The 15,605-nt window shown below is 41.4% G+C and overlaps 1 protein-coding gene and 1 long non-coding RNA gene across 4 annotated transcripts in view; one reads left to right on the forward strand and one right to left on the reverse strand.

The window, feature by feature from the left end:
• LOC138948178 (trichohyalin-like) overlaps positions 1–15,605 on the reverse strand; it is a gene marked incomplete at its 3' end in the record, with an annotated part of 44,489 nt that overhangs the window by 9,527 nt on the left and 19,357 nt on the right. The window contains 2 exon segments of one of the 3 annotated variants that reach the window (XM_070319674.1): positions 1–24; positions 1,114–1,204. The exon segment at positions 1–24 is cut by the window's left edge and continues 864 nt beyond it. Coding sequence is in view for 1 of the 2 variants with exons in the window: in XM_070319675.1 (XP_070175776.1) it covers positions 1,114–1,208 (95 nt within the window). 3 annotated transcript variants of the gene reach the window in all.
• LOC138948174 (uncharacterized) lies at positions 10,633–15,182 on the forward strand. Its single transcript, XR_011449918.1, has 4 exons — positions 10,633–10,847; positions 11,373–11,504; positions 12,207–12,290; positions 14,287–15,182. It is a non-coding gene; the product is annotated as an uncharacterized lncRNA (long non-coding RNA).

The following is a 15,605-nucleotide window of genomic DNA, read 5'->3' on the forward strand; positions in this document are numbered from 1 at the left end:
CTGTTGGAGGTTTATTGTGTTCTTCTGTATTGTGAGCTTTTAGAGATGAGATTTATGTCTCTGAAAGTCTGTGTAGATTTATTTTCTCTCTAAATGCACGTAGGTGGTTTTGTACTCACGAAAGAAAACTGCCTGAATCAGTTTTATCTACTTAGGTCAAGATATTCTTCAAACATGGCAAAGAAGAACACCAGGTTAAGTTGCTAGTGTACTAGTTTATAAGAGTTTACCCAAAACGCTGAAGCGAAAACAAGGGAAAACGGTCAAAAGAGAGATGCGAGGATGAGCATGGCCAAGATCAACCCGCAGCCTTGCTGATGCACGGTCTAACCACGTTTAAATTCCAGTAGAAAGCCGTGTTAAATTATTAGGCAAAAATATAACCGATAAAATCCCTTCACTAAAGGAACAGTCGGAGACAGCAAAACACCCTTTCCACAAGCACTGATTGTAATCCAACGAGACTACTGATTAATTTCAACCAGCTTCTATCGTTCCAACCTATTTCTGTTCATTTTGTATTAATTCTCGCTTCGCAAAGGCATGGTAAAGAGATGGTGACACTTGTAAACTACAGATATCGTAGAGTCAGTCCGTCACACGTAATCAACCCAAATACCATTATGTTTACACTACCGCACTCTTTTCTAGCAGAGTCGTATTAGTCTTCTATCACCTGTGTGTTTAACACATGTAAATCAGAAAGCTGATCACACCAGTGATCTCATATATCGAACATCTAGTCGCCAACAGACAGGTTTGTTTCAACTATATCACACTTTTCCGACAGAGTTCTATTAGCTTTCTATCACCAACAAAATGCATATTAAACAAATGATCACACCAGCAAACTCCAAATGAACCCAGAACGCAATTGAACTGAAGCAAACACACGCAGTTCAAATCATTAAAAACACGCCTCCCCCTGGCGTTAAAAATTTACTCTGACTGATGCTAGGCAACGAATGTTGTACACAATCGAACCTTCCACAACTAACGGCGCAGAAACACAAAGAGGTTTTTAAACAGTGGATACAAACTGCTCCACGCAGGAGAAAAACTTTGTCACGCCGACAAACACCCAAAAGTGGTTTGTTTTCCATAGCAACGTACCGTACACGCTTGGTTGCCAAGCATGAGAGTTGACGAACAAAATGGCTGACGGGAAAGAATAACCTTGTTCCTCCGCTAGACATAACACACGACATTATCGAGGCCTGTCACGCGTGAAATGAAAATATGAACCATGGGAAAAGAGGTAGTAGGAAATAGAAAGATGGGTGTTGAGGGGGAGGGGGTTAGGGAGAGAGAGAGGGGGGGGGGAGGGAGGGGGGCAGCCAGACATGTATACAGACTGACAGACAGACAGAGACAGGGAGAAAAACAGACAGACAGACAGAGACAGGGAGAGAAACAGACAGACAGACAGAGACAGAGAGAGACAGAAACAAAGTCAGGGCAAACAAAGAGAGAGAGAGAGAGAGAGAGAGAGAGAAGAGAGAGAGAGGGGGGGAGAGAGAGAGAGAGAGAGAGAGAGAGAGACAGAGAGAGACAGACAGAGAGAGACATACAGAGAGAGACAGACAGAGAGAGACAGACAGAGACAGCGACAGAGACAGAGAGATACATAGAGAAACAGAGAGAGACAGACAGACAGACAGATAGACAGCTGGCAGACGTAGACAGACAGTCAGAGAGAGACAGACAGTCAGAGAAAGACTGACCGGCAGAGACAGAGACGGAGACAGCCAGAGACAGAGACTCAGGGAGAGGCAAACACAAATATATAAAGACATATATAATACCCTTCGTATTATTCTTTCACAGCTGCTCGGCAAAAACATGTATGCATGGCCATAATATAACATGATGTTTGACAGAAGAGGTTTCCAATTAGACCTATCACGTGTTCATCGAACGGGAAGTGTTGTAGTTAAATGTGGAGGAAAAGTTGCGAGAAGGGCAGAGAAGGGCAGAGACCGCCGAAGAGAATGATCACAAAAACGTTATGCAAAACAAACATAGTGTTGTTGCTTTCGTTAGGTAATGGGCGTCAAAGAAAATAATACGTCTATTCTCTTTGCGCACATACACGTACTAACGACCAGATTTGCACCTGTGTTCGTGTCACGAAATCTTTACATTTTTAAAACACTCCAAACGTTTTAAGAGAACAACACGCAAGTGAAGGCGCGTATACAAAGGATCGTTTGTTCGTTACGTTGCGTTTCTTTTAAAGCAGGAGAGGGTGAAACGTGAGAAAACCGCAGTTTTGAACAATGCTCGCTTATAACCAATTATAATTGCACAGGTGGCGGAGAATACGAAAGAATATGCTTATCAGAGAACAGAGCTGTTTCGCCTGAACAAAAGTACAAACACACTGACTAGCCTGGATACTGTCTAACAAGATAAGAACAAGTCGCGTAAGGCGAAAATACAATATTTAGTCAAGTAGCTGTCGAACTCACAGAATGAAACTGAACGCAACGCAACGCAGCAAGACCGTATACTCGTAGCATCGTCACTCCACCGCCCGTGGCAAAGGCAGTGCTCGTGGAATTGACAAGAAGAGCGGGGTATTCGTTGCGCTGAGAAGGATAGCACGCTTTTCTGTACCTCTCTTCGTTTTAACTTTCTGAGCGTGTTTTTAATCCAAACATATCATATCTATATATTTTTGGAATCAGGAACCGACAAGGAATAAGATGAAAGTGTTTTTAAATTGATTTCGAAAAAAAATTTTGATAATAATTTTTATATATTTAATTTTCAGAGCTTGTTTTTAATCCGAATATAACATATTTATATGTTTTTGGAATCAGCAAATGATAGAGAATAAGATAAACGTAAATTTAGATCGTTTTATAAATTTTTATTTTTTTTTACAATTTTCAGATTTTTAATGACCAAAGTCATTGATTAATTTTTAAGCCACCAAGCTGAAATGCAATACCGAACCCCGGGCTTCGTCGAAGAGTACTTGACCAAAATTTCAACCAATTTGGTTGAAAAATGAGGGCGTGACAGTGCCGCCTCAACTTTCACGAAAAGCCAGATATGACGTCATCAAAGACATTTATCAAAAAAATGAAAAAAACGTTCGGGGATTTCATACCCAGGAACTCTCATGTCAAATTTCATAAAGATCGGTCCAGTAGTTTAGTCTGAATCGCTCTACACACACACACACACACACAGACAGACGCACATACACCACGACCCTCGTTTCGATTCCCCCTCGATGTTAAAATATTTAGTCAAAACTTGACTAAATATAAAAAGCAAATGCTTTATACGACACCCCTTCGTCATGTCCCATTACAGTGATATAAATCGTAAAAAAAAACGTTCCAAAATGGGGCCTTGGGTACACTATCCAAACAGTCATTGTGGCACACAACACACATGCACAGACCGAAACGGGTATATGCAAGCATGGGCACACAGTCGGACACACCAACAGTCAGACAGACAGCCTGACAACCAGTCAAACATCACACTCATGCACACGTACACCCCACACACGAACCTCACAGTGACAGACAGACAGATTGACATACAGACAGACAGACACAGGCACAAACGGAGGGACAGACAGACAGACAGACAGACATAGACTGACACTGTCTTTCCGTCTCCCTCAACCCCCAATCACCTCCCCCCCTCCCCCCGCTCTCTCTCATGTACCTTGCTCTTTATTTATAATGCTTTCATTACTCTCTCTCTTTTTACATTTAGTCAAGTTTTGACTAAATGTTTTAACATAGAGGGGGGAATCGAGACGAGGGTCGTGGTGTATGTGTGTGTGTGTGTGTGTGTGTGTGTGTGTGTGTGTATATGTGTCTGTGTGTGTATGTGTGTGTGTGTGTGTGTGTCTGTTTGTCTGTCTGTGCGTGTGTGTGTGTGTGTAGAGCGATTCAGACCAAACTAATGGACCGATCTTTATCAAATTATACATGCGAGTTCCTTGGTATGATATCCCCAGACGTTTTGTTCATTTTTTTCGATAAATGTTTTTTATGACGTCATATCCGGCTTTTTGTAAAAGTTGAGGCGGCACTGTCACACCCTCAATTTTAAATCAAATTGATTAAAATTTTGGCCAAGCAATCTTCGACAAAGGCCGGACTTCGGTATTGCATTTCAGCATGGAGGCTTACAAATTAATTAATGACTTTGGTCATTAAAAATCTGAAAATTGTAATTTTAATTTTTTTTTATATAAAACGATCCAAAATTACTTTTATTTTATTCTTCATCATTTTCTGATTCCAAAAACATATAAATATGTTATATTCGGATTAAAAACAAGCTCTGAAAATTAAAAATATAAAACTTATGATTAAAACTAAATTTCCGAAATCGTTTTAAAAACTATTTCATCTTATTCCTTGTCGGTTCCTGATTCCAAGAACATATAGATATGATATGTTTGGATTAAAAACACGCTCACAAAGTTAAAACGAAGAGAGGTACAGTAAAGCGTGCTATGAAGCACAGCGCAACCGCTACCGCGCCAAACAGGCTCGTCACTTTCACTGCCTTTTGCACTAGCGGCGGACTACGTTCAGTTTCATTCTGTGAGTTCCACAGCTTGACTAAATGTAGTAATTTCGCCTTACGCGACTTGTTTCTCTCTCTGTTTCTATATCTCTCTCTCTCTCTCTCTCTCTCTCTTTTTTTTCTCGCTCTCTCTCTCTTTCTCACTCTCTCTCTTTCTCTCTCTCTCTTTCTCTCTCTATCTCTTTCTCTCTCCCCCTCTCTCTCTCTTCTTCTCTCTCTCTTTTTCTCTCTCTCTCTTTCTATCTCTCTCTTCTATCTCTCTCTCTTTCTCTTTCTCTCTCTTCCTTTCTCTTTCTCTCTTTCTCTTTTTATCTCTCTCTCTCTCTTTCTCTCGCTCTCACTTTCTCTCTCTCTTTTTATATTTAGTCAAGTTTTGACTAAATATTTTAACATCGAGGGGGAATCGAAACGAGGGTCGTGGTGTATGTGCGTGTGTGTGTGTGCGTGTGTGTGTGTGTGTAGAGCGATTCAGACTAAACTACTGGACCGATCTTTATGAAATTTGACATGAGAGTTCCTGGGTATGAAATCCCCTTACGTTTTTTTCATTTTTTTGATAAATGTCTTTGATGACGTCATATCCGGCTTTTCGTGAAAGTTGAGGCGGCACTGTCACGCCCTCATTTTTCAACCAAATTGGTTGAAATTTTGGTCAAGTAATCTTCGACGAAGCCCGGGGTTCGGTATTGCATTTCAGCTTGATGGCTTAAAAATTAATTAATGACTTTGGTCATTAAAAATCGGAAAATTGTAAAAAAAAATAAAAATTTATAAAACGATCTGAATTTACGTTTATCTTATTTTCCATCATTTTCTGATTCCAAAAACATATAAATATGTTATATTCGGATTAAAAACAAGCTCTGAAAATTAAATATATAAAAATTATTATCAAAATTAAATTGTCGAAATCAATTTAAAAACACTTTCATCTTATTCCTTGTCGGTTCCTGATTCCAAAAACATATAGATATGATATGTTTGGATTAAAAACACGCTCAGAAAGTTAAAACAAAGAGAGGTACAGAAAAGCGTGCTATCCTTCTTAGCGCAACTACTACCCCGCTCTTCTTGTCAATTTCACTGCCTTTGCCATGAGCGGTGGACTGACGATGCTACGAGTATACGGTATTGCTGAAAAATGGCAGCTACTTGACTAAATATTGTATTTTCGCCTTACGCGACTTGTTTTCTTTCTCTTTCTCTCTCTCTCTGTCATTCTCTCTCTCTATCTCTTTCTCTCTCCCTCTCTCTCTCTTTTTCTCCCTCTCTCTTTCTCTATCTCTCTCTATTTCCCTCTCTCTCTTTCTCTCTTTCCACTCCCCTCCTCACATGTTAGTTAGTTAGCTGTTGCTTTTCGGGTCCAGCGGACCATAATAGGCCAAATCAGGACTCCTCCTCCTCCCATCACACCTCCCAAACCACCCACGACCAAACGTCTTCCTCTACTTTCCGTCACCCATTAAAATGGTGTATCGTACCCATTGATTCGCGACGAATAAAAACATCGTGAACTCGCATCGCTATTAGGTCAATTTGACACACATTATTTTGCGCATCGACCCAACACAAATCGACCCCAAAAAGACACACGCACACACAGACTAGAAAAAGACAAGAAAAGAGAAAGGACAGAAAGCAGTGGGCGAAAGGTGACCATAGCTGTCCCAAGCCATCGGAAGTAATGGAGGAAATTAGTTCCGCCAACAAAACGACGAATCGAAATATTGCTGCTGGTGCGGGAAGGATTGATTGTGGAGTCCCCACGCACTCGCACAGCATTCCTTTTTACCATAACCTGCATCTCATTCTCTGTTTTTATCGAGAGGTTGCGTGTTGCGTGTTCAGGCCTGGGTCAGGCCGCAATTTTCTCCCCCCTTTCCTAACCTAGGTGGTGGGTTCAAGTGCTAGTCTTTCGGATGAGACGAAAAACCGAGGTCCCTTCGTGTACACTACATTGGGGTGTGCACGTTAAAGATCCCACGATTGACAAAAGGGTCTTTCCTGGCAAAATTGTATAGGCATAGATAAAAATGTCCATCAAATACCCGTGGGACTTGGAATTAAGTAAAAAAAATCCCATCTCACACGGTATTAAGTCTCAGGAAACATGAATACACGCATGCAGGAAAAAAAAAATAAATATGGGTAGCGCCGTATATATGGCAGCTCGCTTTCCCCAGGGAGAAAGCAGTCCGAATTTCCATGAGGGTAACCTCACTGGACTATAAATCTTATCCAATCCAATATATCTCTCTCTCTGTGTCTCTCTCCCTCTTCCATGTTGATTTCCTCTGTCTCTCTCTGTCTCTGTCAATCTCTCATCTCTCTTCTCTCATCTCTCTCTCTCTCTGTCTCTCTCTGTCTCTGTCAATCTCTCATCTCTCTCTCTCTCTGTCTCTCTCCCTCTCCCATTTTGATTTCCTCTGTCTCTCTCTGTCTCTGTCAATCTCTTATCTTTCTCTTATCCCTCTCTCTCTCTCTCTTTCTTTCACACACACACAGACAAAGACAGACAGACAAAGACAGACAGACAGACAGACAGACAGACAGACAGACACACACACACACACACACACACACACGCACACACACACACACACACACACACTCTCACCCTCTATCTCTCCCCCCTTTTCCATTATGTCTCTTTCTCTATCACCCCTCTTTCTCCCCTCTCTCTCTCTCTCTCTCTCTCTCTCTCTCTCTCTCTCTCTCTCTCTCTCTTTCCAATTCAAAGAAAACATGTCAGAGACAGTCACACAGACACGCAGACAGACAGACACACAGACAGACACACAAACATAGGATTAAACACTTGCTTTTGATTTTTATACACGGTTGACATTCTACAAAGTGAACTGACAGCTACGTTTTGCCAGGAACAAACACGCATTGTGATAAGAACAATCAAACTGCAGGCAATACTAGCGGTTACTGTTGAACAAGAAGCTATACCAAGCTTGCAAGCATTGAGTTTTGTTTTTATTTTATTTTATTGTTTGCAGTTATGGCGAATAATGACTGGTTGTTGGGTAAAGGAGAGAGAGAGAGAGAGAGAGAGAGAGAGAGAGAGAGAGAGAGAGAGAGAGAGAGAGAGAGAGAGAGAGAGAGAGAGAGAGAGAGAGAGAGAGAGAGAGAGAGAGAGAGAGAAGGTGAGGGAAAGAGAGATTGATTGATTGATTGATTGATTAAACTTTATTACAGAAGGATGGAGATTTTAGGCGTTGCCTAGTCTTACAATCTGTCCTTGCTAACTAACATGAATACAAAACAGACATGAAAACATTATAAGAGCAAAAGAGGTTGACGGCAAAAATAATCGTACATATGATAATAAATGGCATTTAAAGGCAAAGAAAAAGTTATAGTATTTGATACTATTAAATACAATAACAGCAATAGAAATATGAAAATAGAAATAATGGTAATGATGATGATGTCATAACGATAATAACAATACTGAAGTAAAGTACAAAAAAAACCCAAAAAAAACACCGAGCACTAGAAACATAATTATGGTCCAAATGAAACAACAGAGAGAGAGAGAGAGAGAGAGAGAGAGAGAGAGAGAGAGAGAGAGAGAGAGAGAGAGAGAGAGAGAGAGAGAGAGAGAGAGAGGGTGAGAGAGAGAGAGAGAGAGAGAGAGAGAGAGAGAGAGAGAGAGAGAGAGAGAGAGAGAGAGAGAGAGAGAGAGAGAGAGAGGGTGAGAGACTCAGACTCAAGACTCAGAACTTTATTACAAAAGGATAAAGGTTTTAGGCAAAGCCTATTGCTTCCAACCTGTCCTTTATCAGAGAGAGAGAGAGAGAGAGAGAGAGAGAGAGAGAGAGAGAGAGAGAGAGAGAGAGAGAGAGAGAGAGAGAGAGAGAGAGAGAGAGAGAGAGAGAGAGAGAGAGAGAGAGAGAGAAGTATACAGCTTCAAGACTTATAATGAGCTGATTGAAAGAGCCTGTTTCCAATGAGTCCAGGTGTTGTTCGATAGAGGTATATGTGTACAGTTAGGCGCTGTCCTCTCTCTCAACACGACTCTTCTCACCATTGCCAATCTGCATGGCCAGGCTTTTAGGCGGGACAGGGCCATTCCTCAACTCAGACACATGCCATTAATCCACTGTCTGGTAAGTGGTACGTATACTTACGTCAGCCTGCAGAAATAATCGAAACCAGTAATGTCAACTCTTTACGTGAAGAGAGCAGACTGATGTCCAACAAAGAAGGATATGTTCTGTGGATGCGCGGATGATTGCTTTTTACACGACTACTGTCCTACCTGTTAGTGTTCACGCCTCATTCGCTAAAACAAAAAAACAAGGAAAGCGCTAACCCCACACAAAGCACCGCACCCTACCTACCCTAATGTGTTTGGCATTGACACCGGAAACAAACACCTTTAAAAGTAGACCGAGGAAGTCAGAAAATCAGTACAAATAAAATTGTTATTAATTTGGCTTACTTAATAATATAATGGCTATTGCGCTCACAACTTCAAACAGAGAGACATTGTTCTTCTTCTCCCAAACGACAGCGAGATTCTGAAAGTGAATGCATTCACTTGCCCAAGCAATACTTGGACTAAATATATTGTCAAAGTTGACTTGAAACCTTCCACAAACAGACCCAATGCATTACCAATAATTAGAAGACACAGAGATAAACCTACTACACACTTTGCAAACTTGTTCACACCTAAATCAATAACAACACACTCAATCCACTTCAAAGACAACATTTGCTCTGCTGCACAAGTATTCCAACCACCACTTTTTTCTCCAAACACAGAATACACATAATGCCGGTCTCCGAACCCTGAGCACAGAACTAACGCGTTCTCTCGCGATCGTTCGAGGAACAACGAGACTAAACAAGCAGTGCAACCGAGCCAGGAATTAATTAGATCATTGCTAATGAAGCGTCGAAAGCAATTAACGAGAATTGATAACGGGGTGAGTGGGTGGGTGTGAACAAGGAGAGAATACCTGATGTGAAACTCAGCCTGGTAGAGATTTTCGAGAGTTCAGCGGCTTTTCTGAGACCCGTTGGAGGTGGAGTGGGATGCAGGTATAATGAGAGCGGTTAAGTAAGGGAGGGGGTGGGAGGAGGGGCAGGGGGGGGGGGGGGGGGGCATTGGAGGAGGTTCAACGATGAACATGCTTTTGCACGCTACTCCCTCACGCACCCACACTATCTCTCATCTATATTATAATACGCGACCGTTTTGGAGCCTTGCATCGCTATCTCCTCCCAAACCCGGCCGATTTGGGCCCCGATCTCTGGGATATTTAGACACATTTTGCGGCGCACACGATGCGCCCGGTTAGATTAGCCGATTTCGAAGCAAAATGGCTTTTTCTGGAATTCTGGTGCGACATTTTCTAACAGACGACGCAACCGGAAGGCCTCCCCATTGGCTGTTAAGCGAACCAGGTCTCCCACTGGCTCAGACCGAATAAGCCTATCGGAACGTCACTTCCGTCCGCACCGGGCAGTTGAAAGCGAGACGCATCGACAAGCTCGACTCGGCAAGTGTTTATTCAGGCATCGACAAGCTCGACAAGACAAGTCAGTCTCCTTCTTAAAGTGTTCCGAAACCATTCTGCCACATGGTTTATTTGAAAGGACAGACGAGGCTTACCTGCACTCTAAATTTTATAACACTTTGAGAACACTGAAAGTGTTTAGGGTGAACACTTAAAGTGTTAGGGTGAACACATTTTTACACTTTTGGAACACAGAAAGTGTTCTCAATGTGTTATCCTGAAGCATCTTCTGCTACCTGAACACTTTTGGAACACATGGTAAACACTTTTTTGCACAGTGGAACACCAGGTGAACACACGTGTTCAACAAGTGTTCCACTTCGTCTTTTAGTCATGATCCGAATAAAATAATACATTAAAAATATTTGGGCCTTGAGCAGATTCGAACCCGAGATCTTCGCCTTGCCATGTCAGCGCTCTACCGATTGAGCTACGGAGACTCGTCGGGATTTCGCGTCGCTTAGAGTATATAATTTTTATACCCCCTAGACCGCTGCGGGACGTTTTTTTGTTTTTGTTTTTAATCGTGTTGTGCTTATATTTTTTCATCAAACATTTATTTCATCTGAGACATCTAATAAGCGGTAAGTATTAGCATTTTTATTTTTACAATTTAATAATGTTACTAATTGTCCCATCATGCTTCAGCTGGACCAAAAAAGAACGTTGACACTTTTAGATCTGTGGACCTGTCTGCGTTGTCGCTGCGTTGATTTGGCTCAGGATTTCCGATTGTTATCTGTAAGTTGCTTGCTGAGATTTTGTATTAATTCATCTAAGCTTAGTCACTCGTATTTTTGTTGTAACATGTTCCTGTTACTTGTATCTGTGGACGTTTGAAGACAATTTCTCTAATTTTGCTGTCGCAACGGTTTCAGCTGATCAGTGGACCTTCTGCGTTGGTAAATAAACTCTATTTCAATTTGATGTTGATTTTTTATTCTGGTTGATGTGCTTGGTTTTGTGTTATTGTTATACTTGTATGTCCAGGGGTTCCTTATAATTATAATGGTGGTCCAGTGAACGATACCTTCCGCCTGTGGTCAGAGCAATACATTTGCAGATTTTCGGATTCTTCTTCTTCCTTTGGTTAGACCATAGATGTACGATCTGCACGCTAGATAAAGTGAAGCGGTAGGCTAAAAACAGCATACATTAATGAACAACATTCATCATAATAGTGGCCAGGTTGATTGTGTGCGCAATTTAGAATAATTCTATGCATGCTTGGTTGTATTTGATTTCACAGATCTATCACACTTTCAGGGAACTGGGAAGCCGTTTGAGCTGATGTGCCCATGTGGCGAATCGATGTGGGCGTAACCTGCGCACATTTCTTCTGAATTGCACTGAGGATGAACAGGAGGCACTGACGGCAACCCAGACGTGTTTACCAAGGTACGCATGTCCTGCATTTGCATATAGTGTGTAGTTTTGCAGAGAAATATTGACTTTCAAATTGATCTGATAAGTTTTGTTTGTTTGTTTGCTTAACGCCCAGCCGACTACGAAGGGCCATATCAGGGCGGTGCTGCTTTGACATTTAACGTGCGCCACACACAAGACAGAAGTCGCAGCACAGGCTTCATGTCTCACCTAGTCACATTATTCTGACACCGGACCAACCAATCCTAGCCCTAACCCCATAATGCCAGACGCCAGGCGGAGCAGCCACTAGATTGCCAATTTTAAAGTTTTAGGTATGACCCGGCCGGGGTTCGAAGCCACGACCTCCCGATCACCGGGCGGACGCCTTACCACTAGGCCAATTGTGCCGGCGGTTGCGGAATCATTGATTATACTATTTGCTGAAATACTCTGTTTCAAAATTAATATCTCCGTGCAAAACACACCAGACAGTCGCCAAACTCATATGTGGACACACGCACACACACACACACACACACCACACACACACACACACGCACACACACACACAGCCAGCCCCCTCTCCTTCCACATTTGACAGAAATCTAAATGTTGATACACAGTTTCACAATAAACAAAAGTATGAGAATCAGAACACTTGTCAGTGTTGCTACGATGTGGAACTTCAGTAAAATAGTGTTTGATTTCTTAACATGCATCTTGTGTGTGCAGGAACCATACTGCTTCGCTGAGGCAGTTCACTTTCTGGAGATGGAGCTAACAGTAATGCGACGAAACCTTGTGGATGCACTTCATGTAAGTTTAAGCTTTCTGTGGGATACAGCGCAGTTACATTTTGAGAATGCTGCCTTATTTTGCAGTCTTCTCCTTAAAAGGTGGAAAAAATATACATATTTTTAAGTTCAGTGAGTGCTGAGGCCTGCAATGATAAAATGTTTTCCTGAACTTAGTCTACTCAGAATTTCCATTCGTTATGGTAGAGTAGTGCCGTAAACACTGAGGCCAGCTTTAGTCAAAGCATGGCCAACAGACAACACGCTGCTGATCCGCTTGGATCTGCCATTGCCGCTAACTATGTATGCAGGGTGCATTCAATATGACACCCTTTTCTTTTGAAAATATTCTCATCGGAGTTTATGATTGGTTTTGACAGTGATCGCTGGCCTCCAATGGTCGCTGACAAGGTGTTTTCCTTCGGTTCACGTAGGTTTAGCTTGAGATCACGTGAGTTAAAAGCGATCCGTTTGTAAGTTTTGGTTAGTTTGATCTAAATAATGAAATATTTTAGAAAATTATGATAGAAATTAGAATGCATTTTATATTAAAGAATGCATTTCATATCATAGAACACATTCTATATTTATAGAATGCATTCTATAAAATAGAAAACATTGTATAATATAGAATGCATTCAATCATACTTGTCATTTGCCCAGAAATGTATTCTATTATAATAGAATGCATTCTATAACGTCCAACAATGCATTCTTATGATAGAATGCATTCTTATGATAGAATGCATTCCATAAAGCGCCACAAAACTTCTACAGGCCAGCTCGGTATGGTCCCTGCTTCGAAAGCAGATCTACAAACACTCTCACACACAGCTCTCTCTTTCTCTCTGTCTCTGTCTCTCTCTCTCTCTCTGTGTCTCTCTCTCTCTGTCTCTCTCTCTCTCTGTCTCTCTCTCTCTCTCTCTCTGTCTGTCTCCCTCTCTCTGTCTCTCTCTTTCTCTCTCTCTGTGTCTCTCTCTCTCTCTGTCTCTGTCTCTCTGTCTGTCTGTCTGTCTGTCTCTCTCTCTCTCTCTCTCTCTCTCTCTCTCTCTCTCTCTCTCTCTCTCTCTCTCTCTCTCTGTGCGTGTGTGTGGCTGTGTGTGAGTGTGTGTGTGTGTGTGTGTGGTTCTGCTTTTCTTTGCGGGGCTGGCCTGTTGTAGTTTCGGGACATTATGCATATAAATTATAATGCATTTCAGGACGTTAAAGAACGCATTCTATCATAAAAAGCATTTTGGTATTTTGTGTAAATAGAATGCATTTTATCATAGAAGGCAGTTCGGGACGTTATAGAATGCATTCTATAATATAGAATACATTACATAATAAATGATTTCCTTATAATTCATTATTTAGATCAAACCAACAAAACTTAGGTAGTCTTTACAAACGGATTACTAGAGGGTGCATTCAATATGACACCCTTTTCTTTAAACTAAAACTCATCGGAGTTCACGATTAATTGCGACAGTGATCTTTGGCTTCCAGTGATTGTTGACAAGGTGTTTTCCCTGGGTTCACATAGGTTAAGAACGAGTTAAGGAAAACGGGCGTGCTCAAGGCCTCGCCACATTAGCAGTACGGTTTACTGCTTACCTTATATAAACAATTTGTAGAGTGCCATTTTCCAGAGTGGCCACGCGCTAATGAAATCCTTGCGAAAGACCTATTTTAATTCTACTTTTTGTTCTTAGGGACAGACTCCTGCTTCAAGAGGGATTACTTTTTACATTCAGTCGTGTGTGCATGTGCGTGCATGCGAGTGTCATTGTGTGTTGGGAAGGTGAGAGCGAATTGGACGTGACGTATTTGTTCTGTTATGTGACCTATGCCCGTTCTGGAATAAAAAAAAGTTTACCTGTAACTGCGATTGTTGGAGATCTGCTGACAGCAAGAAGAAGTCCACTATTAGTTAAGATTTACACTTCAGTGTTATCAATTAAGTACAAACGTTTAACACAAACCTGTTAAGAGTTGGAAATGCATCATGTTCTAAAACTCACTTTTATTTCGAACAGGATGTTCCGGACAGCGAGTTGAAAACTAAACCAAAGACCAAGGGCCTGGAATCCTCCCAACTCTAAAGGGTGTTTTTGTTATCGGACTTTCGTGTGTGAACTTTCAAGATGGGGTTTACCAGAGCTCCGTTCATATTATTTAATAGCAACATATACCGAGCAACAAAAGAAACGCGAAAAAATTCTGCAATGTTTGATTGACAAAATCTCGAACAATTATGGAGTTAGAATTATCAAACCACAACATTTTGATGAAGGCATGTTTGACACAGCTGTTGCGTGAGTATTTTGATGCTGCGATTGTTTCAACACACGGGACAAAACGAAGTTTTGGAGGTCTCGCTCAGTCAGCCTTCATCGCGTTCTCTGGCCACTGATCGGACACTGGTTGCTACCAGTGATGTTCCTGGTATTGTCAGCGGCTGAATTGAATCGATGTCGAAGACGTTGTGGAAGGAAATTGCGATCTTGTCTTATTGGGGTAATGCGAAAAAATCTACCGCGTTGCATAACTGCAGTGCTTCCAATGTCACCAGAACATTGCAGAAGGTGATAAACTGTTGACACATGCACGTTTAAAGCACATGCCATAGCTTCTGGATCACCCCCAGCTTTAAATCGACCTGGCATTTTGGTGGTGTCAATCTTGGCATCCTGGCTGTTTCAAAAGTGAGACTGGCAGCAAGCGTGCCATGGTCTCTTTTGGTTGCTAATGCATTAGTGAACACATCTCACATATCAGATTTCTCCTGCTCTACTTGCACGTGCTGCGAGCGCGCATTATGTGTTTTACGATGAACCTGCTTGTCTTGTGTGTTAAAACAGTCACAGCATCAAAATAATCACACAAAAGCAAGGTCAAACATGCCTTCATTAAACTTTTGTAGTTTAATAATTCTAACTCTATAATTGATGAAGATTTTGTCAATCCAACAATGACGAATTTTGTTGCTCGGTATATTATGTGTTCAACAATTCCTACCCCAGACCCGTTTGTTCTGCGACTGCTGCAGACATTTCTTTTTGTCAATTAAAAATGCTTCTTTGCTCAGAAAATTTGATTTTAATGTCTTTCTGAATTGTATGACAGTGCAGGATGAAAGTGTTCCAAAAGTGTTCTAAAAGTGTTCTAAAAGTGTTCCAAAAGTGTTCTAAAAGTGTTCTAAAAGTGTTCTAAAAGTGTTCCAAAAGTGTTCTAAAAGTGTTCCAAAAGTGTTCTAAAAGTGTTCCAAAAGTGTTCCAAAAGTGTTCTAAAAGTGTTGACCTGAACACTTTTATGTGTTCAGAAGTGGTTACAGCAGGGTGAACACTTAAAAGTG

The sequence above is a fragment of the Littorina saxatilis genome, linkage group LG15 (assembly GCF_037325665.1).
Source record: "Littorina saxatilis isolate snail1 linkage group LG15, US_GU_Lsax_2.0, whole genome shotgun sequence".
Lineage (NCBI taxonomy): Eukaryota > Metazoa > Mollusca > Gastropoda > Littorinimorpha > Littorinidae > Littorina > Littorina saxatilis.